The 26,598-nt window shown below is 41.8% G+C and overlaps 1 protein-coding gene across 1 annotated transcript; it reads right to left on the minus strand.

Annotated features, from left to right (window-relative positions):
- Positions 1 to 643: 643 nt before the first annotated feature.
- LOC126483979 (uncharacterized) lies at positions 644 to 26,405 on the minus strand. Its single transcript, XM_050107317.1, has 5 exons — positions 26,394 to 26,405; positions 11,165 to 11,408; positions 1,783 to 2,148; positions 1,370 to 1,687; positions 644 to 1,248 (listed from the first exon to the last, which is right to left on the minus strand). The coding sequence occupies exons 1-5, from the start codon at positions 26,403 to 26,405 to the stop codon at positions 644 to 646; spliced, it is 1,545 nt and encodes a 514-aa protein (XP_049963274.1).
- Positions 26,406 to 26,598: the final 193 nt, after the last annotated feature.

The raw sequence follows: 26,598 nt of genomic DNA on the forward strand, positions 1-26,598 counted from the left end.
AAATGTTGTCTAAACAGCTGCATTTATACGAATGTACACATATGTTGCAGGTGTTGCACTTAAGTGAACATTTTCTTTCGCATATCAGTTCTGAATTTTTCACAACAACATACACTTCACAACCAGTGGAAGAAAGCACTTCCCACAACCCTTCACCCCTGGATAAAATCATCCCATTTGTTATAGCTGAGCTATCGTTGTGGCTTGCTTTCACTCTTGACGCCCTAGAGCACTGTTTACGTTTTGAGAGCTTCACTAAGCCCTCATATACTTTGTTTCTCACTAAACATAACAAAGCATTTAATGACTTATCCAGCCTTCTGCACTTTTTCCCTTCTAGATAACTGTATTCAATAACTTTATGTAGGGACTCCAAGTAATTGTTTGTATTAATGCCCAATCGGTGCCTAAAACAATACACCCACTTTTCCACTCGCTGGCAGTACATCTTAAGAAAGTACCTGCCAAATTCTGCAGTATCCGGATCATTCAATAAGTCTTCCACCACTTTCTCCAGACCACAACTAAAAACATCTATATCCAGTTCAGTCTGAAGTCGCTTTAGTGAACTAAACACTGCTGATTTTTTCTCACTACCCCCAGAAATTCTCCTTAAATTCTGAGACCAGTTCCGTTGTATATGCTAAGAACACAGCAACTGGTTTGGCACAGGTCCCATTACTGCTGACCATGCATTATAAAATGCTGGTGCATCGTCAGACATAAACACATTGGTCTTTACAGTGCCCACCCTTTCTCTCACACATTTGAAATAAAAAGACAGTAAGCACATGTCTCCCCTATTTGAAAAGCAAAATGCAACTGGCATTCCAGCACCATATCTATCAACAACGACTATAGTAAAAAGTTGAAAATCGTATGCAGTCATGCCATGAGTGCCATCCACACATATTTTATCTTCTTCATACTTTAGAAGTTGTTTGGCCTGAAAGTCTGTCATTATAATAAGAATGAAGTCTTCATCTTGAAAATTAGGATCCACTTGTTTTTGCTGCTTGAAATACAGTACTGGGTTGTCACTTTGTCTCTTCATTTCTTCAACCCACAATTTCACACTCACTGCATCATTTTCATGCTTCTTCGTTGCATAACCAATATCAAAATCCCTTTTTATATTATGCAAATCTTTTTTCTCAAGGAGATGGATTCTCTCCACACTTGCAGCGATTGGTGCACTTCGGACATCTTGTAAGACTCGTCCAACAGGAACACCCTGTGACAGCCGTCCTGAAAAAAGAAAAAAAAGGAAATAAAAATGAAGCACATTGATAGACCCTACGTCTGTTCACACAAATAAATTTGATAATTTCATGTTTCATGTACATAAGTGTAACATAATCCATTTTACCTGCCAACTCTGCCCTCTCGTTCCCATGCAGAAATGTTCTTCCAACATCTTGGGTGTGTCCCATATGTTTTGGAAAAAATTTTAAGCAGCATTTGTCCTCTGTTATTGTCACTTGCATGTTGGATGGACAAGTACTGCCTATTTTATTCGTGCCCATACTTTTGACACACCTGGCACCTGTTCCTTTAGAATTGAAATTGAAAGAGCAATGGCAGTGGTAATATCGAACACGTTTTTCTAGTCGCTCCTGCTCCGAACAATTCATTACATAACGAACATGGTTTACTTTTTCGTAAGAAATTTTCCACTCTTCAAAGTCTGAAAAAATGTTAAGGCAGTATTTTTAAGTCATGTACTTGGGATCAACAAAATTTTCTAAAACGTGACTAACACAATAAATATAAAAAACAAACCTGCAAGACAACCAAATTCTATCTCCTGGCACTCAAAACTAACGTCATGGTTCTCTTGAATATGTGTTCTCAGTGTGTCATAGGTGAGAAACGAGAGAGAGCACTGTGGGCAAATAATGCGGCATTTCCGACTGTTTTCCTCCGACTTCATGTCATGCACAGTTATTTGATGATGTTTTAATGAACTGCATCTCATAAATGCAATTCCGCACTGGGGACACAATTCACTGCCTTTTCCTTTTTTAGACACATGGATATCAAGTTCATGAACTTTCCTCATATGGGCGTAGAGGTTCTTTCGCATTTTAAACTCTGAACTGCATTCCTCACACTTATAGAGCGTTTCTTGGGAATCACTCATGTTTGCTAAAACAAACGAAACAATAACAAGAAACAATAACAAAACGGAACAGCAGCAACGAAATAACAAGAAGCAGCAACAAACAACGAAAGCAGTTAAATGGAGCACAAGGCAAACATCAACATGAATGGCGTCTTCGAAAAGGATGCCTCGTCACGTGAAACCAACTTCCGGTCAGTAAACGTCAAAACAGCCAAGTGCGTACTGTCGGGAGCCACTCCCGTGTTTGCTGGGCGCTCCCGCAACTATGATCGTGCTAGTGTATGCGCACCAAATTCGTTAACCCGGGAGCATTTAGAGCACGTTAGGAATGGACAGGCAGAAGAAGTCGCAGTTCTTACTATGGCCTGCCCTATAAGTACCCGTGGCTCTGGAGACGACTGGGGTTCCCAACCAGCAGCAGCAACAGCGTCATAAACCAAGATGAACCTATATATAGCTCAGCAAAGTCAGCCAGGCAAGTCACACCCACACGTATGTGGTTCGAAGCGCACCAGGATGAGTTTACCGTTTTCCCCTGTCCGCCAAAAGCCTTGGATTTAAACCCAATCGACGATCTGTGGGACTTCCTCGAGCGGGCTGTTCGCAGTGTGGATCCTCAACCGAACCATGGCACTTGAGTCGACATGGCTTCACATCCATGTTGGTACCTTCCAGAACATGACTGACACTCTTTTTGCACGTCACACAGTGGTCCGCGCTCCGAAAGGGGGTTATTCAGAGTTCTGATAGCGGGTCACATTATGTCACTGGGCAGTGTGTTGTACACCCTGCTCTCCACAGCACCTTGGGTGTTCTTTATAGCTTGTGGCCGGAAATAACGGACACACATCTTATCAGCGGTAACAAAACGGCGTACCAAGTCAGCTGAATCCCATTTGAAACGGTCTAAAGCGGTTTTGGAAATTTCTTTTGAGCTTTATGTTTACCAGCAATCAATAAATGCAGTGCCAATTTAGCACAGTCCGTCTTGAGCCGTGCGTTGCTCGTGTTCATGCCGTTTATTGCTTGTCGTCTTTAGGCGTTCTGTCGCCTCGTTTCTTATTCCATTTACTGGCATCACTAAGTTACTGGCTTGCCTGCCAGTGAGTGACAGCAGCAAAGCTTATCGATAAGAGCACTGTCGTATTATCTTTGGAGCGACTGCTAGTATTTCCGGGTCGTCGTGTGTCGGGAGTTCAGTCGGGATGGAGCTCCAGTGAGGTCTGCACAGTCAGTACTCTTCCGATCGCTGGCGACACACACGCACTGTCCGATGGAAGGAGACTTGAGCAGGGACGACCGTTGGTTGGTGGTTCGGTCGGTCGTCTCATCGGGCGATGTGTCTTTGGTCTTTTGACCGTTTCTGGGCCTCGTCAGTTGGTCATCTTGTCGGACGTGGGTCGGCTCCTTCCTCGTGCAGAGATATCGGGTGGCCAATGGGCAAGTGTTCCCTCTGCATGGTTGGGTCCGAGCCAGTGTGCCCGGGTCGCAGTGTCGCAGTGTCTCAGAGTCCCGAATGGATATGGAATTGAGTCGGGATGGAGCTGCAGTGAGCTCCGGACAGCCAAGACGCCCGACTGTTGGTGAAACACGTGACTTGAGTGGGGACGACCTTGGTTCGTCGTTCGGTCGGTTCATGCCTTTTGTTGCTTGTCGTATATTTGGTCGCCGACCGAGTCGGGTTCTCTGTGTGTGTCGATTTGTTATTCGTTCTGGTCGTTCCGCAGTGATTACTTTTACGATTGTTCGAGTTCTTGTGGAAGTGTTATCGTGGAACTGTGTCTAGTTTGTGTAATTTCGACTGAGCTGTTCCGTTAATGCTGTCTGCATACTGGAGTAGGCAGTCAGTTGATCGGGACAGTGCAGAGAGGAAGTCTCCGCGGCGAGGGTATTAGCGTAGTGTTCCGCAGTGTGTTTTTCCTCGCTGAGTTGATGCTGTCCGTGCCGTGTGTCGTTTGACAGCCCTTGGTGTTCATATTTTTGAGTGATTATTGTGCCTTGGCTGTTTTTAGATGCCAATTTTGAAGACGTAGTGCTGCTGGTATCTTCGTCCTCGACTGATATTCTCCGTTGTCGTGCCGTTGGTCGGTGTAGCGGGATTGATTAGGTTGTTCGTCAGTCCTTCAGCCGTCCCTGGGTCGGGTTGCCATCTGATTACTTAAACTTATTCTCGGCTGCCTATCTCACCTAACCTTACGTTAGTTACCTCCTCAGACCGACCCTTGGAGCACTTCTGAGCAACCACTGTTCTGTTGTTTGTGATTGTGATTTTCTTTTAGTCTCAAATACTGTGCGAGGCCTACAGCAGTCTATGAATTTAGTTTGTTTTGATGTTAAGTCCTCCTCCGTAGCATAGCAGTAGCGTTCCCGTATACCACGCTCGGGCTCGGGTTCGATTCCCGGCAGGGGACTCGATGTTGTGTGTCCATCATCATTGACCCGCAAGCCGCCGAAGTGGCGTCCACTAAAAGGTCTTACAATACGGCGGCCGAACTCCCCCTGCATGGGGCATCCCAGCCAACAATGCCATACGATCATTTCATTTCATTTCAAAGTTACGCTAAGGCCTTCAGCCGTTTTAAATTGAATCTTGGAAGATTCTTGCTTAAACTATTTTTTGTAAAGGGGATTTTGCCCATTGGAAGTCATTATTATCTAGGCCTTAAGCCTGTTGTTCTGTGTTAAATATGTGGCCTTCAGCCGAACTTCACGTGAAATATTTTAAGATAAGGCCATCAGCCGTCAGAAATCAAAATTTAAAAAGTCACTTGTTTTAAAACCTTCTAAAATTTTCTTCTCTATCTGAAATTCTTGTTATTCAGGACTTAAGCCCTCAGTTCTTGTATCTCCAGTCTGTGGCCTTCAGCCGAGGTTTTACGAAAAACTTTGTAACTAAGGCCTTCAGCCGTGTGTATTCCTTAAGGCAGTTTTAATAACTTATGTTCGGGCCTTCAGCCATATTGTTTTGAATGCTTTTATGGGAATTAGTGATTAAGTGTTTTAAAAAATAAAGTTTGTATGTTTTGTGCAACTGACAGTAACTGATTTTGGCCCCTTTCCACAACTATAACCTGATCCGCTCTGTCCTGCGAATCCAGATTTCACGTCTCTTGGCTATCTCTTCATGTTAAACGTACAGTATTGTTTCTTCTGATTTGGCAATGACATGTTTAAATCTTAATCACCATCTGATCTGCAACATTTCCCTATGTCTTTACCTATGATTGCAATAGAACTGTCATTCAGGTGGATGAACTTCGAGAGAAGTACGTACCTTGTGTCGCACGTCCATGCAAAAAACGAGTCAAGGAATCGATCTGTGCAGGCCGCTGTTTGGCCCAGAGCTGGAATACGCAGCGGTAGCGTGAGAGAATGCGTACGCGTATAATGCCAGAGATTTGCAACGCCCAGGCCACATAGATAGCTGCAATCTTCAACAGGGCTTCACAACTGAGAATTTTCGTGAGTGTGCGTAGTCTGGTAGCGCCATCGAGCGAGGTCGTGCAGCTGCAGCACGCTCGAGTCGCTTTTGGGAGAACAGCGGTTCAAGTTCCCGTCCAGCCATCGAGGTTAAGGTTTTTCGTGATTCCCCTAATTCGCTTAAGGCAAATATCGGGATAGTTCCTTTACAAGGGCTCCGTCAATTTCCTTCCCCATCCTTCTCAAATAAGAACTTGCGTTTCTATCTCAAATGACATTGTCTTCTACGGGATGTTAAACGAAAATCTTCCTTCCTCACTGCCAGCGTCTGAGTAGGATTATATTAAATTCTTCTTGGTCTGTAACCTTCTCATGTTATTTCCTGTGCCGCTGAAGCTTCTCTATAACTGGGAAGTTTCTTAGGAATTATTGGAAGCCACTAATTATTTGTAAATGGACGCGAAACGCGTTGTTATTGCTTACAAATACGAGGAAATTCTCGTCACCTTATCGATGTTAACATTGTCCAGTAACAAGCTTTTGTAAGGACTGAGGGACTGGGTTGACTACATGCTGCTGATGTGCAATGGAATTATCTTTGGTTTTCTGAAGTCTATATTTGGCTCACGAGAGCGAAATGAAGAGTCATGGATGAATGTTTGCCTGTTGTGAAGATATTGCTAATCATCAGAGACAATTTTTTTCTCTTCTTTTCCTTCTGCTTCATTCGCTCTTTACGCATATCTTCGTCAGTTTAGAATATTGGTTGTTTTGCTCTTTCGTATGAAACTTAACTCTTTTGATTTATTAATATTGTTACATGAATGTCTTGTAATCGAGTATGCAAAAATGTAATGTATGTTCGATCTTCTTTGTAATGGTTTTGTGAAAGGCGCTATCTGAAATCAAATGTAATACGCAGCACCGTTGTATGAACGGTGCTGCGAGAGCGATATCGATAGCTGGCAATCGGAAAGTGGCATGGAGTGGGTGTGCAGCGTCGTGGCGTACGAGCATGAGTTGGGTACTTGTGCTATGCAGAAACATACGAAAATTTATGAACGCATGTATTTTTCGATCGTGGTACAAACTAAATTTCGATATGAACGTTGTGAAACAAAAGTCAGACTGTGAGTCTGTAAGTTTGAGTACTATAAACAGCAGCGACATTGCGTACGGAAAGGGACTGTGATTGTGGTGGTTAGAACTTAACTGTTTTGTACGTTCAAAAATGGCTCTGAGCACTATGTGACTTAACTTCTGAGGTCATCAGTCCCCTAGAACTTAGAACTACTTAAACCTAACTAACCTAAGGACATCACACACATCCATGCCCGAGGCAGGATTCGAGCCTGCGTCCGTACCGGTCGTGCGGTTGCAGATTGTAGCGCCGAGAACCACTCCGGCCGGCTATTTTGTACGTAACTGAATTGCAGAAACTAAAAACATTAACTGTAGAGGTGGTCAGTTTTAAACTGTTTGTTACGTGAGGTAGAGTTTTTCGTCAGAACTGTGATTTCACGATCCTCATTGTCAAAACAACAAATGAACTTCATCTTCGTAAAAATGCTTTGTATATTGTTTTAAAACCATGTACGGGACGTTTGAAACAAACGTGTGTGTACGGAACGTTGAGATTGCGCACATGCGAAACTGGATCTACGCATCAACGATTACTTCTGACCAGCGTGACTAAAGGAAGGCAACGGAAGACAATATTACCGCTAGGAGAATCATTTTGTAAGCAAGAAGATGTATCAGTTACAATTTCATGACTGATGGAGATACTTCAATAACGTCTCCAGTAGCGATGACCACCAACATCAGAACACACGAACCTCGGAAAGATAAGCTGCAATGCCGAACGCTCTCGCTGTAAAGACTTAAAACATTTCATCTAGTTTCAATTTTAATTTCTTTCTCTCTTGTGATAAACTTTTCTCAACATCAGCTTTCTTTAAAAATAAAAGCAGTTTCTATAAAATGTGTATTATATCAGTGTTGACGTTGTTGAGTCCACACTTAATAGTAGTTATTATTTACTTTCGGTCGTATTCATTTATTGTTGTTTTTACTGCATTTAGCCGGCCGGTGTGGCCGAGCGGTTAAAGGCGCTACAGCCTGGAACCGCACGACCGCTACGGTCTCAGGTTCGAATCCTGCCTCGGGCATGGATGTGTGTGATGTCCTTAGGTTAGTTAGGTTTAAGTAGTTCTAAGTTCTAGGGGATTGATGACATTAAAAGTTAAGTCCCATAGTGCTCAGAGCCATTTGAACCATTTTTTCATTGCTTTGAAAAACGGCACAACTTTATGTGGACCTGACTGTTTTAAAAACGTTTATTAGCGACATAATTCAATAAATGAGGATGCATGAGTAAAAGTAAAATGGAAGGAAAATGATCGGCATTGAATGCACAGATACGCATTAACTTAATATCTAGCGTAGCCAAGCAATAAAATTCCTGCTCTTCCAAGTAGTTTGATCTTTACAATACCAAAGGCAATACAAAACAATAGACAACCCTACGACTAATAACTATAAAAGCTGGAAGGACTAACGAGAAGAATAAAGTAGAAAGGTTCTAACTCGGTGTACAGTATCCAAAATTAACCAACTAGAGCTGATACACCACAGCCCCAAGCACAACTAATCAACGATACATTATAGTAATTAGATAATTATACACAGAACCAGGCTACACATTGCTGGCCACTGAACAAAATAAATCAGACAAGGCCAGCAATTAGCAGTTAGAAGCCAAATCAGCACAACTGACAATAAGATGTCGTACAGAATCCTCTGCTATTGAAATATATTTCCATTAACACCACTAAATCTTGCAGCGGCCCTGCCGTTAAGACAGTAGCACAACTATTGTCATTAAACTGACACACAGCCAGGCGCAGGCGTATGGACGTTGGTGCTCCTTCCAAGTAATGGGCTATTATAATTAAAGTGCAGCTACTCACGGAGGTCCAGTGTGGGCTATAATTGACGAATGGCAGCGAAACTTGGTAGATGTGCTAATACGTTAATGCGAAATCGATTTACGCTGCAAAAACTTTGTTGCAATTTAGCCCACCAAGTGCAATCCTAACGCTATACAGCATCTCACCGACGTCTCTGGTACTCGCATTGAACAGTCCGTGTAAGCGGCTATTAATAATGAAATTAGCATCACGGCTTTCTCAGTTTTTTGACATTTTCTGCCCACATTCTATTACTAATTCATTACATATGGAAATATTGCTATACGTGACGAGAATGAAATTTTCTCTCTGCACTGGAGTGTGCTCTGCTATAAAACTTCGTGGCAGATTTAACTTGTGTGCCACACCCTTCACGGGCAAGTGCTCTACCGACTGGGCTACCCAGTCACGATCCAGGATCCGTCCGCGCAGCTTTACTTCTGCCAGAACCTCGTCTCCTACCTTCCAAGCTTCACAGAAGTTCTCTTGCGAAACTAGCAAGACTAGCACTCCTGGAAGAAAGGATATTTTGGAGGCATGACTTAGCCACAGCCTGGGGGATGTTTCCAGAATGTAATTTTCACTTTGCAGCGGAGTGTGCGCTGATATGAAACTTTCTGGCAGATTAAAAATATGTGCCGGACCGAGACGCTAACTCCCGATGTCGAGTCTCCGTCCAGCACACTGTTTTAATCTGCCAGGAAGTTTCATTTCTGTACGTCTTTCTTCAACTTACAGCGCCAGGTTTGCACCTAATGGCCAAAATTGGAACTAACATTAATACATTGGAATATCTACAAATATCCGCTACCACATAATAATTACAGCCTACACTGGATGTCTATGAGTAGCTGCACTTTAATTATAACCACCCAATAAACTCAGTACGACACTGTTCTTATGCACCGCCATCCGAGAGCACATACCATGGTTAACCTCTGTTTGGGTATTGGCAAAACGACTTTCCTTGACCCAAGACCCCAGGCAGCACTCACCGTTTGCCCGGAACAAGGACTGGTGTCTCAGGTTAAGTGGCTGCAGCTCAGGCCCAGAGTCCACTGGACTGCCTCCGCTCCTCGCTACGCGAACCTGCCGCTCCATCTGTACAGCCGACGCCTGTCTGATTGCCCTCTTGTTCTGCCGTACTGGCTCTCCACTTTATCGTTCACTGAGACTCGAGTAGAAACAATTTACTTAATATATCACAGCTTAGGTTTCACCACGGTTGCTTATCTGAGGATGCAATTGGCACATTTAGTCATCACGTTTTAAGAGCTGTACAGATCAATGTATTTTTTTACGATTGTATAGATCACAAACTTCTTTCAGGAAAGCTTAAGTTTGTGAAATTAGGTGTTATAAACAACTGTTCTGCTTCATATTTAACAAAAGGAATTCTGAACGAGTTAAATGATTATTGAAGGGGAGAAGTGATCCGCGAGTGGAGAGAACCGACAGTTGGAATCTCATAGGGTTCAGTTTCGGGTGCACTCAATTTAAATACGTGAATGACTTTCCAACATACTTGAAGTTCGTACTAACAATTAATGTAGTTAGGTGGTGCCATCAGATCAATATTTTAAGCCATCATCAACATCTTGTAGCATAATATTTTGGGGCAACTCATCACTTAGCACTTTCATATTCGGAATCCTGAATAATCTCACAATTGAAATTTATTTACAGCAATAAATACACCACAAACAGTGGTCCCCAGCCTGTCTGTGTGATATATGTTTCAAACTGGATTTAATATTTCGCCGTTGTTCACTTTCAGTTTAGACTAGCTTTCTGTTCCTAATAATAAGTGGGTGTTAAGAGTATTACTTTTTGCTAAGCAAGACTAATTCTGCGACCTTATCATGGATGGCCGTGCTGTTTTCTAATACACATTAACATTTCTTTCTGATCTGAAAAACCGAGAGTAATGTTATTGATATATCTTCGACTGTAAGATGGTTTCTGACATCGTAGGAACCTCGAAAGAGTGCCACATGATTACTGAGTCAGTGCTGTCAGGTTAAGGATTAATTATTTTTGCAAAATATTACAAATTAGGAAGCGTCGTTTTATGAATCTTTCTACTCTTGTTGACCTAACACGAGAAGAACACGTCCTGAAGTTGGAGACACGCAGAGTAGTACTGAAGACTGCACCCTCGTTGTAATGTATTGTTTACAATGTGGGTACCGATTTATTGTATGATAAATTTAAAAAATAGAGACGAGTTGTTAATGGAAATACTGATTTTCAGTTTCCCTCTGATGTAAGCAATGGTGTTCCATAAAAAGAAAATAATAAAAATTTTGCACTATTTAACAAAATTCTTATCAAACGATGTATTTATACAGGTGTCACATGTATTTTATATATGTATTACACATATGTACAATCGTACAATCTTTATGAAAAGTGACATTGCATCTACCGATTTCTGTAATAAATAACTAATCGGTATTAAAATCTGTTTCAAGATTTAAGTGAAATAAGTTAAGTGAAATAGATATACGCACAGTTATGGTTACATGTACAAGAAATTATACTTATAAACAGACACATACACAAACTGAAACATTCGACACATGAAAGAGTTTTAGGCTGTGATACACCAGAACGAAAGAGAGGTTATGGCTGTGCCACGTCGCACTCGGGCAGCCATCTGTAAGCCGGCCCAGCAGCGGCACTGCACAGCAGGCACGGGCGTCCCAGCTGTGGTCTCCTGCTGTGAGTGCCCCGGACAGGAACAGGGCGCAAGATTCAGGAGGAGGCCGCAGGCAGAGGGGCGGGCGCCGGCAGTAGTTCGCGCTCATCACGCGGGCGACGGGGTCGCCTCCTCTTCCCGCCGCTGCTGCCCTTCCTTCCTTGCCCCGCGGGTTAGGTAAACAGCAAACCTGCAGCAAAAAGTAGGCGATAAACTCTCGTATCCACTACATCTACACATTTGTACGAATATATTTATATACATTGCCGGAAAAAAATATGCACCACCAAATGTTCAAATGTGTGTGAAATCCTAAGGGACCAAACTGCTGAGGTCATCGGTCCCTAGACTTACACACTACTTAAGCTAACTTATGCTAAGAACAACACACACACCCATGCCCGAGCGAGGACTCGAGCCTCCGGTGGGAGGGGCTGCGCAATCCGTGACAAGGCGCCCTAAACCGCGTGGCCACTCTTCGAGGCTATGCACCACCCTCAACGACTGTCTTCACTGGCACCAGGTTACAATAACGTGCGTTAAAGTGTCACTGACACATTTGTCACTGTCATGGAGATCATATGGCGCTCAGGATACCTGTGTGTGCAGGCTCTGTTCTGACTCTGCAGGCTGTATCGTTGCCGAGACTATAGGTAAATAGTGTTTCAAACATTCGTTCCAGGGTACAACCATGTCTCACTAACGAATACACACTCCTGCTGAACTGTTTCAGCCATTTGAGTAGGGTCGCTCTGTGTGCCTAAGGGGAACTCGGTTTGTCTCGGTGCCCCACTGCAGACTCCTAACTAAGGTACGAGGATATAGGATTGGTTCCCAAATATGTGAGTGACTCGAAGACTTCTTAAGTAATAGAACCCAGTACGTTGTCCTCGATGGTGAGTGTTCATCGGAGGTGAGGGTATCATCTGGAGTGCCCCAGGGAAGTGTGGTAGGTCCGCTGTTGTTTTCTATCTACATAAATGATGTTTTGGGTAGGGTGGATAGCAATGTGCGGCTGTTTGCTGATGATGCTGTGGTTTACGGGAAGGTGTCGTCGTTGAGTGACTGTAGGAGGATACAAGATGACTTGGACAGGATTTGTAATTGGTGTAAAGAATGGCAGCTAACTCTAAATATAGATAAATGCAAATTCATGCAGATGAATAGGAAAACGAATCCCGTAATGTTTGAATATTCCATTAGTAGTGTAGCGCTTGACACAGTCACGTCGATTAAATATTTGGGCGTAACATTGCAGAGCGATATGAAGTGGGACAAGCGTGTAATGGCAGTTGTGGGGAAGGCGGATAGTCGTCTTCGGTTCATTGGTAGAATTTTGGGAAGATGTGGTTCATCTGTAAAAGAGACCGCTTATAAAACACTAATACGACCTATTCTTGAGTACTGCTCGAGGGTTTGGGATCCCTTTCAGGTCGGATTGAGGGTAGAGATGGGGGATCCGCTCCTGAACTAATTCATAGAGTTGAATCTTTCAAAGGAGTGAACAATCAGTGATTCAGAAAAAAAGAACGGTAGCTCCAAACGTTTCCCACAGCAGAGAGAGAGAGAGAGAGAGAGAGAGAGAGAGAGTCGGAGCAGGTCAGCGGGGCCACTGCCGGTCAGAGCACACAGCACGCCACACAACACAGCCGGCGCCGGCCTCTGCCCTGCTTCTGCCTTGGCTGCCTGCATTGTGCAGTGCCCCATTGGATTTTGTGTTTCACATATGCCGTGCCCCCTCTGTGCTTCCTCTGCAGCGTGCGGTGTCTGGCGCACCTTAACTTCGCATAGCACTCCGTCGGCGATCGTTTCAGTCGCACGTCCTGCCCTCTGGGCGGTTGATGCGAGCAACAGGACAGAGAGCCTCCTAGCGGAGAACATAAGAACTACTTGCAACAACCTGCTCGCAAGAGAGCGGACGATTTGTCTCGGAGCGGGTGACTGGTGGCCGCTCACCGCTGCCCCCACCCTCGGAACTCGCCCGTTCAACGCTCACCCCACCGTTCTCGAGTCTAGCCAGAGCGTTGAGCAAAGCAACTCAGGTGTCACTCTGCTCTCTGCGGTCTTAGCTCACGCAGTAATACAGCTCGCGGCTCCACCTGCTTGACTCAGCGCCTCTGCATCGGAGTTCGTCTCTACTGGATATTGTTCTTCGCACTAATATCGCTATGTATATTACATAATTATGTTATGTATACATCATTTGTTTTTATTTTATTTTTATTTGTTTAAACTGATCAGATTAGGTTCCTGACGGCTCCTCTTACTATAGGATTTTTTATTATGGTCACTCGAATTTACACTTTAATTACGAGCGAACCGATAAACATATAGCAAAAGTGATACACCAATATTTTCCTTGTTTTATTCTGCGGAAGGCTATATGCAACACTTTGGTCTTACAGTCAAATTTATATATTTTTTTCTTATTGTAGTACGGATTTTGCGATTTTAGGCGTCTTTGGAAGGAAACGTTCACTTTAAAAATATATGGCTTGCGATGTATTTGTACGAGGTTAATGAAATTTTAATACATTATAGCCAAATATATTGTTAATGTAAATCTCAAGTTACAACATTTTCCGATCACCCAAAAAACCATGATAGTGCAAAATAAATCAATAATCAAAAACTTTGTTATATCGTGGAAATTTCAATAAACAATACAAAATTCTTACTCATTATCTGTGTTACTTCAAAATAGGATCAAATAAGATCAAAATACAGGTATAGTACTGGAATAAACCAAGTTTAAAGGGCAAAGTGCCTTCCATTTATTTTCTGTTGTGAATGAGTGGTGAGTCATGAAAAAGAGCTAGTTCATTTCAGGGAGTGAACAGTTCTGATCCAATCTCTGAAAAGAACAGTTTAGCCCATCTCTAATTGAGGGAGGACATAGAAGCAATTCAGAGGCGGACTGCTAGATTTGTTACTGGTAGGTTTGATCATCACGCGAGTGTTACGGAAATGCTTCAGGAACTCGGGTGGGAGTCTCTGGAGAAAAGGAGGCGTGAATCGCTACTGAGGAAATTTAGAGAACCAGGATTTAAAGTGACTGCAATACAATTTTACTGCCGCCAACTTATATTTCGCCGAAAGAACACAAAGATAAGATAAGAGAGATTAGGGCATATAGGCAGTCATTTTTCCCTCGTTCTCTTTGGGAGCGGAACAGGGAGAGAAGATGCTAGTTGTGGTACGAGGTACCCTCCGCCACGCACCGTATTGTGGATTGCGGAGTATGTATGTAGATGTAGATGTAGATGTAGATGTAGATTGTGCTATAGTGACAGGTTCTAGAAGCGACTTAACAAGATTCGTATTCCAGCTGTACCTCAACAGTATACAGCGTGTAACAAAACGATACGGACAAGCTCGGAGGGGGTCTACAGGGTGGCTTCATCAGCCAACATGCTTTTGTGCGCTGGCGGACAGCAAGCGGAACATCTCGCAGCGGTGGTGACAGCATTTCAGGACGTCAGATAGCGTCGAGAGCTCCTACCGCTGATACAACGCTGTAGTGACCGTTGCGCACAAATGGCAGAGATGTCAGCATTACCGCTCATGTTTGTTGCCGAAGGGGTAACCTAGCAGTATGCAGAGAATCTTGCAACTCCAGCGCTTTTAGCATCGTTGCTTAATGTTTCTGCACACTCGTTCCTGTTCTCAACTTGTTCTTCAAGACACCATCTACAACCTCTAAAAGTTTGTTGGTACCATTTCTTCATTCCCTATAGCCTATATATTCGCTGGTAAAATTTTTCAAAAATAATCCTTTGCAATTTGAAAAAGTACTAATGTCGCTCTCAATACCATTTCTCATAGATGTAAGTACCAATGTCTAGGTTGGTTGCATCAGTGTCAGCCATCTTGATGGTGTCACATTATTGTATAAGTTTGTTTCTATGTACAACGGGACACAATGTTTTTGTTTAGCTTTATGCTTTGCTTATCAAAACTTCACGAAAATGAACAATGAATATTTCTTCAGATACAGAAAAGAAGAGCCAACCGAAAGAAAAGTATTGGAAGATTATACCTGAGGGCATTTTGATTTTAATAACTTATAAATTTTGTGTTTGGACAATGAGTGTTCTAGTTAAAGTACTAACTAACTAAACATTTCATGGAGGCATGGGCAGAAGGTCACAGTTTACTGTATCACATGTGATCAAAATACTGTACTTGTTGACATGGCCAAAGGTGATTGATAGAAGACGGTCCTGCGTGGAAAGAGAATGTTTATGGCGGCAAAAGATTTCAAGGACAAAATCAAACGCTAGTATTTTATTTGTATATATGGCTGAGAACTGAAAGATCTGCTTCAGTGAAATAGAAGGTGGAAGGGAGAGTACTGTCTTATCAGAATTGTCGAAATTAACTAGATTATTTACGGAAGCCTGCAACATTCTGTAATGGCTGACAGAAAATGAAGTGTAACTTCTCGAGCGGCCATTTAAAGAAACAGCTCCTTTCTGTACTCCCGTTCGTTAATCTAAGGCTGAGAGCTAGTGGTCGTTTCGGATGTAGCTGGTTCGAATTTTTTGGGAGAGCACTGTGTACCAGTAACTTGCAAGGTTAATTGTGCAACCCCTCTACAGTGTCTCACTTGCGCCCACGATATCCTTGCTAGTGATCGGATCGTTAACCGTAGCGCTTTCATTGATATTGTACGAACAGAGTAGGCTCTGTGGCGATACGTACTTTTACCCTCACCCTTCCTTTCATTCCTATGATCATCCAAGCGCAATATAGCAGAAGGAATCAACACAGTGATTCATACACACAGCTACACTCCTCACAGTGTGTATATAATGCTTGATAATGTCTCACTTGTTTGGGTTTCGGTTACAAACAGTGGCGGATACATATGGTGGGGCACGCGGAGGGCACGCGGGGCGGCGCCCCCCCCTCCCCCCCCCCCCCCACACACACACATAGATAGCTAACACATGTTGTTGTTGTGGTGGTCTTCAGTCCTGAGACTGGTTTGATGCAGCTCTCCATGCTACTCTATCCTGTGCAAGCTTCTTCATCTCCCAGTACTTACTGCAACCTACATCCTTCTGAATCTGCTTAGTGTATTAGCTAACACATACCTACGAGAAAACTTGCGGCCATTCTGTCTGGCATTTGTTCGAGAAAAGTCGCGAAACTATTGATTCATATATCTCCGGTAATGGTGACTTTCGAGAAGAATTCATCATTTAAGGAAGAGAACCACAATTGTAACTTTTTTATATCATAAGATAGCATTGTCTTGTACATGTGTATAATCAGTTTAAATAAAACTTTCTTAAACTTTATATGTGACTTGATTATTTTTTGTTACGGTAAAAGTAAAGGTAGCTCAAGATATCTTTAGCGCCCCCTCCTTGAGGTTTTTCTGTATCCACCGCTGGTTAGAGCTCATGATTTATCATCAGTTTTGAAAAAAAAAAACGGCGAATGTTATGCTGTTTCGATGGATCAATTGAAATTCTGTAATTAAAAAGCGGCCATTCGCTGTAAAGCATCACAAAATTTTTGGATGTTTAATAAAATTTGATTGTCATTGCCTGCTTTGAAAAGCTCGTTAATTGCAATATTTGTCGCTTTTATAGCGAAAATGTATGACGGTCAGGGGGGGGGGGATTTTATTGTTTAATTAATATTAACGTTCCACTCGTTCATTCCGGCTGCCTTCCTACGTCAGTAACAACAGGCAACAGTTAGCTGGCGTGAACGTGCTAAGAAAGCATTGTGCTTCTTAGTAAAATAATGAGGAATAAAAATATTACCGAAAACAATAATTTTGAGAAAGGAGTTAACTTAATGCAAATGAGAACAGAAGACGACATCCAACACCAGTGTGCTGAAAGATTTCTGTTCATTCGCAAGGAATCTCAGATCAGCAGGTGCGGTCGGTAACGCTCGCCTTCGCGACGGCGCTCGACTGGCAGACAACCGGTTTGAGTCCCGACGGTGGTGAACTGACCGGTAAGGGGACGAAAGTTGATGACGTTAAGAGTACGCTGATCACCTGACTTTGCACCAGTGTCCTGGATATAATTCCAAAACCTCTCCGCAGTATCTGCTGGAGTGAGGAAATGTGAGACTATACACGGTAATTCATTCTTTCGATGGGGACGCTCAGCTCGGCGCTGCACTGATGCTGATAGAGGAATAAGCTTTCCGCCGGCATACGCCATCCCTACAGTTAGCATATTTGAACATAACGCGTGACACTGCTCCATAGAAACACACGTTAGAGTGATCTGCAGGTACACATACGATACAACTCTCACGGGAAAGAGGCCACTGCTCATGGAGGAAGAACATTGTTTCCTATTAGGTGCCTGACTGTACCCGTCGGGGGCCTCCCAGCCAATCAAGTCATACGAATCTTTCTTTCTTTCCTTTATCTCCCACGGAGTGAATGAGGGAGAGTACCTTCACCTATAGCTGCACATGTTGAAACTTAGGGCATGTAGATAACGAAAATACAGATTTAGCAACGAAAGTAGAGGTTATATATTATGTAGTATTCTGCCTAATGGCAGGTCCATGTCTTCGTACGGAGAATTTCTGATTCCACTGTTCCCTGTCTTCAGCTTCTTCCTTCAGTTTGTTGTATCTCCTTCCATCTTTCATGTCGTCCAGATGTTGAATTCTTCTTCTTCCTCGTCCTGCGTTTCCTCTGAGTTTCCCTTCGATGACATCATGTATGAGTCCGTATGTGTCTAAGTAAATGTCCAATCCAGTTCTCCTTTCTCTGAAGAATGGTACGCAGAATACTTCTCTTCTCTCCTACTCTTTGCAGTACATCGTCATTTCTTATACGATCTGTCCACTTGATCTTTTCTATTCTCCTCCAGCACCACATTTCAAAGGTCTCTAAATATTTTTTCTCCTTCTTTCTCACTGTCCATCTCTGCTCCATACAGTGCAATGCTCCAAATGTAGCACTTTATCAATTTTTTCCTAAATGCCAAACTCAACCTGCTGGTCAGCACAGTCCTCTTCTTGTTGAAAGCAATTTTGGCTATGGAGGTTCTTGCTCGGATTTCGTTGGTGCAGTGGGCATCCTTTGTCATAGAACTTCCCAGGTACTTGAACTGATTCACATTTTCCAGAAGTAGAGGTAATGTGAATTAAACAAATGTGTTAAATTTTGTTAAAGTCTGCTAGTTTCCCTATGTGACGTCCTAATTATCTAAAAATCTTGAACGCTTGATGCTCCGAAACATTCAGATATTCAACAAAGGAAACCTTGTATACACAATATAAGATGCACTAGAAACGTTGATTTGCCAAAACAGCTTTTAGGATTTATGATCCATCATTAATGACATCTGCTACAGAGGAACAAACAACTGTATGTTAATCGATTTCTCCAAAATGACACCTGTATATATAGCAGCAGAAATAGAAGTCTATTTACGTTTTGTACCACTATATCAGTGACATGTATGTCAGATAATGCGATAGGATACGAAATGTATTTCTTAGCTCATACTATGCAGGTTGCCATCTATGTTACTGCTGTCGAATCTTAGACAGTGACAATTCTTGATCTCGTTTTACATAACTGTCTTATAGTGTAAACATGGAATTTACAGGTCAAAGAATCTGCATTACCTGTCTGTTGTTACTTCTAAGATCATATTTACATACGTCTGTTACCTACATTCATATATGTAAATTACAATCTTCCGCTTGTTGGTATCTGGAGGTCTGCCCGTTAAGTAAGTTGTCTGGTTGTTTTGTTTTATGGGCGTATGTTTCAAGTACTCCTAGAACGTTTAACAATCTGCCTTTTTCTGATGTATGGAGAATGGAGATACCTTTGTTAACCTCATTAGCAGAATACTTATATTTTCTGGAGGAGACACGCCCCTGAACGGGCTGCATTTTTAGCATTATTTTCACCCTCATAGTGCAACTGATATATAATGAGAGATAGCTGAAAATTCTTGCACACAATTAAGGTCATTAGTCAAAGCATTTCCCAAAAAATCATTGAGATATTTATTATATTTTGATACTGACAACAGTATTTATAATAGTATATAAAACGGAACACTATTTCACTGCGGTACCATTTTCCTTGAAGCCACTGACTGCACAGCTTGGAAAAAGAGTCAAAATACAGACAACATTCACATAAGTGTTTTATGCCTCAAATTTCCTTCCATAATGCTGATCTGTGAAAAAGACAAGTAATTTATTTTAGCACAACAAAAATATTTAAAAATGTAGCTCAAATATCACAGACATCATCAAGTTAAAAATTTCTCAGGAAATATTAGGCAAGGGAGGTAGAGGAAATCAGTCTAAATATCTGTACCAGTTTTTGTGAGTTTAACTTCAGTCATTTAGGAGAAAAGTGTACCTGAACGATGAAAATTCAAGTTTCCGGTAAATCGCAAAAGAAGGTTTACAGATTTATTAACTTACCACTATGCTCGTTTAGAACGTTCCAGCTGCATACTCCAGTTGTCCTCCTGTTCCCTTACCCTCCACACCCTTTCTCTTCATTCTTTTCGTTATTTTTGACTCCTTGGTAGCAGCTTGTGTTGCTGTCTCTGCTTCGGTTACCTGCCGCTTACCAATAGCAGTTAGAGCTGAGGCCTTATTCCTTCCCGTCTGGATATTCAATGTCTTCCTAACAGTGATCCTTGAAATTGAACCATCACTGAATGTTGTTATTACATCCATTACACCAATCTTCAGCACTGTCAGCCCAACAAATACAGTTTTGAGTATTCTCTCTCATATGCAGTTTTCATTTGCATCCTGAAAGAGACCGTGCATACATTTCCTAAGTAGATTTTTATTTTCCAGATCCCTATATATAGGCCTAATTGTAGCCATTACAGCAAGTGGTAAGGAATGCTTGTGGGTATATTACATGCCTGCAGCATTGCTCAACCTGTAATTGCACCACGAATCTTCCCCTTTTGGACGCAAACCTTGCTGTGGGGTTTCGTTTGTTGACACTCTGTGAAACCAGACCGCTCGTCTCATGTTCTCCAAATCTCCTACATTTCTCCTTATTGCTAGCCCATAATATTGATTCAAAAAATCAATTTCACTTTTTGTCAGACGACCTGGACCACCTATGTGTTTTCCGTCTGACAGTTTTTTTCCACTGAAGTCTTTACATAATTTTCTCAGCTGAGCTCCCATTCTTTTTTGTACATGCCCAGCACTTTCAAGCTTTTCTATCATAGTGGCCCCATATGGTCTGTCATTAACAACAGTAGTGTGTTCTTTAGTCTCCATCCCCAAAGTAGCCTACATATCTCACACCACGACTGACCTCTGATCTTATACAAATGTTAAGAACTTCTTTCGTTTCCATGTTTCCACTTGGGCCATCAACATTCTTTACACAAACAGGGGTGCCAATAAATTCACTTGAACAAACCTGGCAGTGCTTTGTTAGACATTCATGATCTAGTATCTCACCAGTTTCAATAAATGTGGCAGTTACAACCCCATTCAGAGAAGTACGACCTCTCTTCTGCCAACATACATCAAATGCTGCTACAATGTCTGTATTCTGAGACAAGGCTACTGCTTCTTCTGCTGCTCTTTTCATTGAAAGTTCACTTACACCACATAAAGCATTATGTATTAATTTACTGTATTTGTCAAACCTAAGTGGAGGTGGAGGTAAATCTATCACTGCACAAAATGTATGGGGCAGCTCTCCTTCCCCTTCCAGTACATCGCATTGCATAAGCAAGCTGAATATTTACACTGTAATGACGCCTTTCATTTACTGGCGATGTCATAGTATCACTGTGCATCTTACACGAGTTACAGGCAATCACTAACCGAATTTAAAGTCCCATCCTTGCTGAAATGTCCTCTGAAACGTCAATACTATCTTCACAATTGCAGTACTTACATTTCACAGCACTCTTCAAAAGTCTTGACATCACAATGAGGTTCACAATAACATTTCCGTCGTTATTGCTGCTCACAATACTACTAGCCTTGTTCTTACTACATTCAGAAAGCGAACGTTTACGTCTAGAAGCACTGCCTGCAGAGACAATTTCTGCAGGTGGCTTTTGAAGCAGCTGATGTGTGATATTCGGTTGTGATTGGAACTGGTTGCCGTGAAACTTTCGCAGAAACAAAACAACACACAATAACTACAAAACCACACGCATGTGAAATTCCGAAATCATATACTCTCAGATCTTTGTTTACATTCGAACCACAGCCTTCTGGACATGCCTGTACTTTTGGTTCTGATAGTCAGTGCCTTCTAGAATGTAGCTGTATTAATAATACGTAACTAACGACGGAAAAAACGCAAGAACAAAATAATGCATCACGTATTCTGACGCACTTCAAATTGACTGTGCAACCTCAATTTTAGAACGAGTGGAAAATAATAATGCCCATAAGCTATACATCTTTGAAATCAGCATGAAATGCTCTTTTCTATAGACCAATAATTTTTTTTTTCAAATTTTTGGTCATTTTCACGAGCATGTCCCCTTAAATTAGCACTAAATGCTGAGGGATTGGTTTAAGTCTTGTTTTGAAGTTTCTCCCTGTTTGCCCAACATAATATTTATCACATGCACTACAGGTTATTTTATACAGCTGTGATGTGTTATATGTTTCGATTTTATCTGTATTCAGAATGTATTGTGTATAAGATATGATTTTACATTGTTCTCTGTTTTGATGTCAATTTTCAGCCCAGTTTCTCGAAACAAACGACTCAATTTGTCAGGGATATGGCCCCATAATTGTAAAGTTCCGTCTCAGAGCTATTTTACCTTCAACGGTCGCATATATGAACAAAAAGAAGGCGTAGCTAGGGCAAATTGCCTCTGCGGAGCACTTGCAAATATATTTTTAAATCATATCGATAACAAATTTTTTGAAAATTTCGATGACCTGACTAAGAAAGTTTGATGGCTAATACATGTTATCAACGATTTAATCAATTACGGAAGAACATCGCCTTCACCATGGAACATGAAGAAAGTGGGAGTATTAAATTTATGGACCTGACGCCTAAAGGAGAAGGAGATGCCCAACTTTTCAATATATTCCAGAAACCTACTACATCTGACTGCGTAATTGACAGCAGTTCTTGCCATCCTCAGTCACATAAAGAGACGTATTTCCGCTCAGTGAATGATAGATTAATCAAATACCATTTAGACGAGGCGAATATTAATGATAACTTATATACACTGGTGAAGGTACCATCTCACAATGGATATGACCCAAAACTAGTTACGAAATTTTACGTAAAATAAGGATGTAAGTACAGAAACCAGATCACATTAGAAAAGAGCGAGCAAGTAGAAGAAAAGTTTATCAACTTACCATAGTGGGGTTACTTTTCCGGCAAAATGAGCCATTTGTTTCGAAAAACTAGGGTGCAAACTGGCTTTAGGAGAGAGAAAAATGTAAGATCACGTCTTATACACAATACAGATAAGGACCAAAGATATAACATGTCACGTGTCTCTAAAACAACATGTAGTGCATGTGACAAATTTTATGTTGAGCAAACAGGGAGAAACTCCAAAACGAGATTTAGAGAATGTATTAATGTTAGCGAAGCCAATCCTTTAGCGTTAAGTGCTGATTTAAGAAACACAAGGGTTATGTTAATGACGTTAACAAAGGTATCTCCATTCTTCATAAAGCAGGAAAAGGCAGATTATTAAACGTTCTAGATGTAATTGAAATATACACCCATATAACAAAACAACCAGAAAACATGTTTAATCAATAGACAGTGTTACGGAGTGAGATATATGTGCAGAATTTCAACTTAGTTGTAACCGAGTAATTTAGGTTTTGATCCTATGCCCTTGTCTAATTTGACGTGATATGTTGAATTATTTTGCAATTTTATACCTTTCTTTAATGTCCTATCTTCGTATACCAACAGTTGAAGGATAGTAATTTACATATATGAATGTGTGTCACAGACGTATATAAATATTATCTTACAAATAACGAAAGGCAGGTAATACAAGTTTACACTATACCACAGTTATGTCAGACGAGTTCAAGAAATGTCACTGCCTAAGATTTGACAGCAGTAACATACGTGACAACCTGAATATTATGTGATAGGACATATTTCCTATCTTATAGTATTATCTGACGTGGATGTCACTGCTATAGAGGCACATAACGTAAGTAGACTTCTATTTCCGCTATTGTTTATACAGGTACCGTTTTGTAGAAATCGATGAACATACAGTTCTTTGTTCCTCTGCATCAGATGCCATTAATGACGAGCTATAAATCCTAAAAACGAGCTTGGCAAATAAACGTTTCTAGTGCAGCTTATGGTTTGTATAGAAGATGTCCTTTAATAAACGTCTCATCTTTTGGCTACACATCGCCATCAGAAAAAATCGTCGTTTTATGGTTTGCAAAACATGTGAAAACGCTTTTGTACAATCATAGCTTACCAGAAAATTATTTAATTGGATGTGGCCGAGAGCAAGTCTTCCAACTGGACGTCACATCAGCTACTTGTGTTTTCCTAACTAACAGTAGTTATCCAGCAATAGAAATGGGACCTACAGGTTAACATGAAATCCGAATCACTTGTTGTTCGTCCGACTCTCCGCCTCGTTGACAGGTGAAAATTAATTTAAAGGCAGACTGATAATTTCAGTGCTCCTACCGGTATTCGATCCCACTACCTCTCGGATTCCAGGCATGTGCTTTATCTCTAGACCTCCAAGTACGACACTGGAAAATAAGAAATGAGCACATGAATGAAGTTTCATTCCTACATTGTAGTGCCTGTATACTGTAAATGACAATACTGGGAAGGTGCCACCTTCGGACAACAGTTTCCTTACATTCGTAGTGTTAGACCTTCGGAAAAGAGAGAAGCATCTGCATGCAAATTAATAGCTTGGATGACAAGCCCTTACCAAACAAAGAACGGAAAGCTGAAAGATGGAACCGGTCGCGGTGGCCGAGCGGTTCTAGGCGCTTCAGTCCGGAACCACGCGGCTGCTACGGTCGCAGGTTCGAATCCTGCCTCGGGCATTGATGTGTGTGATGTCCTTAGGTTAGTTAGGTTTACGTAGTTCTAAGTCTAGGGGACTGATGACCTGATGTTGAGTCTCATAGTGCGTAGAGCCATTTGAACCATTTGAGAGATGGAAGGACTATATAGAAGAGGTACACAAATGAAATGGACTTGGAGACAATGTTACAGAAAGGGAAGAGGGAGTAGATGAATATCAGAAAGGATATTTGATGTTGGGTGGTGGTGGTGGTTAGTGTTTAACGTCCCGTCGACAACGAGGTCATTAGAGACGGAGCGCAAGCTCGGGTTAGGGAAGGATTGGGAAGGAAATCGGCCGTGCCCTTTCAAAGGAACCATCCCGGCATTTGCCTGAAACGATTTAGGGAAATCACGGAAAACCTAAATCAGGATGGCCGGAGACGGGATTGAACCGTCGTCCTCCCGAATGCGAGTCCAGTGTGCTAACCACTGCGCCACCTCGCTCGGTGCTTTGATGTTGGGAGAATATTTTGACAGTGCACTGAAAGACCTAAATTGAAATATAGTTCCTGTTGTAGATGATTCTATAGAATAAATGAGACAATTAAGAAAGCCAGCCATGACACACACGTTCCATCTGGCGCCAAGCTAAATGAAACAGGCGAAATACTCTCAGACTTAGTGAATAATGTAATAACTCCTGTGCCAAAGAATGCAGGCGATGACATGTACGAATACTATCGAACCATCAGTTTAATAAGCCATGGCGGCAAAATACTGGAAAATATTATTTGCAGATGAAAGAAAAACATGACGGAAGCCGGAGATCGGTTTCATTTCCGGAAAAATGTAAGAACATGCCATGCAATACGGAGTCTACGACGTTCATTAGAGAAAAGGTTGAAGAAAGGCAAACCTATTTTTATAGCATTTGTGGATACACAGAAAGCTTTTGGCAGTGCTGACCGGAATATACTGTTTGAAAGTCTGAGGGTAGGAAGGATAAATTACAGGGAGTGAAACCTGCATACAACTTGTACAGAATCGGTACTGCAGTTGTAAGGGAAAAGTTGAAGAACATGTAAATGAAGCAGGAGTTGAGAAGGGAACAGGACAAGATTGTACCCTGTCCTAAAAATTTAGGTTTGCTGATGACATTGTAACTCTGTGGGAGACGGCTTAGCATTGGAAGAACAGTAGAAAGGAATGGATAGTGTCTTGAGAACATGGTATAAGATGAACATGACCAAAAGTGGATCAAGGCTAATGGAACCTAGTCGAATTATGTCAAGCGAAGCAGGGAATTAGATAAGGAAATGAGATACCAAAAGCAGTAAAGGAGTTTTGCTAAGTGGACAGTAAAATAACTAATGATGACTGGAATAGAGAGGATATAACATGCAGAGTAGCAATAAAAAAGAAGCGTGACTGAAAAATATAAATTTGTTAACACTGAATATATATTTAAATGGTAGGATGTCGTTTCTGAAGGTATTAATGTGGAGTACAATCTTGTACGGAAGTGAACTGTGGGCGATCAGAGAAGAGAAAAGAAGCTTTTTAAACGTGCTGCTACAGAAGAATGTTGCAAGTTAGATAGGGAGATCGAACATCTAACGTGGAGGTGCTAAATCGAATTCGGAGAGAAATATATGGCACAACTGGACTAAAAGAAGGCACAAGGAAAAGTCAGTATGACAATGAAGGGTACCGGGGGGGGGGGGGGTAAACATTGCAGAGGGAAACCAAGGCTTGACTGCATTAAGCAAGCCCGCATCTCGTGGTCGTGCGGTAGCGTTGTCGCTTCCCACGCCCGGGTTCCCGGGTTCGATTCCCGGCGGGGTCAGGGATTTTCTCTGCCTCGTGATGGCTGAGTGTTGTGTGATGTCCTTAGGTTAGTTAGGTTTAAGTAGTTCTAAGTTCTAGGGGACTGATGACCATAGATGTTAAGTCCCATAGTGCTCAGAGCCATTTTTTTGCACTAAGCAAGTTGAAACGAATGTGATGTGAGTAATTATCCAGAGAAGAGGCTTGCACAAGACTGATTAATGTAGACAGCCGCATCAGACTAGTATCCAAACTGAAGACTGCAACAAAGACAGCTTGAAGTTAGATGTAATCATAAGGAGGGAGAGTCGCTTTTAGCTCTATTGCCATCTGATGCAGTACCTGGTAAGCCATGTTTCAAACAAAGAAGACAGGACCAGATGTCGACCTACTCTCTAGGAAACAGACGTGGTTATCCTTATATCGATGGATGCTGGCAATTTTAGCGACGTCGTTGGGAAAAATCAGGAAAATGTCTGAGGTCTGTCATTCTACTTTTGCCTGGCGTTCTGTGAATCTAAATTAAATAAAAGTTACGTGTACTTGA

This window comes from Schistocerca serialis, chromosome 1 (assembly GCF_023864345.2).
Source record: "Schistocerca serialis cubense isolate TAMUIC-IGC-003099 chromosome 1, iqSchSeri2.2, whole genome shotgun sequence".
In the NCBI taxonomy this organism is placed as follows: Eukaryota; Metazoa; Arthropoda; class Insecta; order Orthoptera; family Acrididae; genus Schistocerca; species Schistocerca serialis.

Excerpts from the sequence above, each read along its gene's own strand:
- LOC126483979 (XM_050107317.1), bottom strand. Across the intron at positions 2,149-11,164 it reads GCTTACAGATGGCTGCCCGA|CAAACATGAGTGATTCCCAA; the intron begins GTGCGACGTGGC and ends CGTTTGTTTTAG. Across the intron at positions 1,249-1,369 it reads CGAGAGGGCAGAGTTGGCAG|GACGGCTGTCACAGGGTGTT; the intron begins GTAAAATGGATT and ends TTCTTTTTTCAG.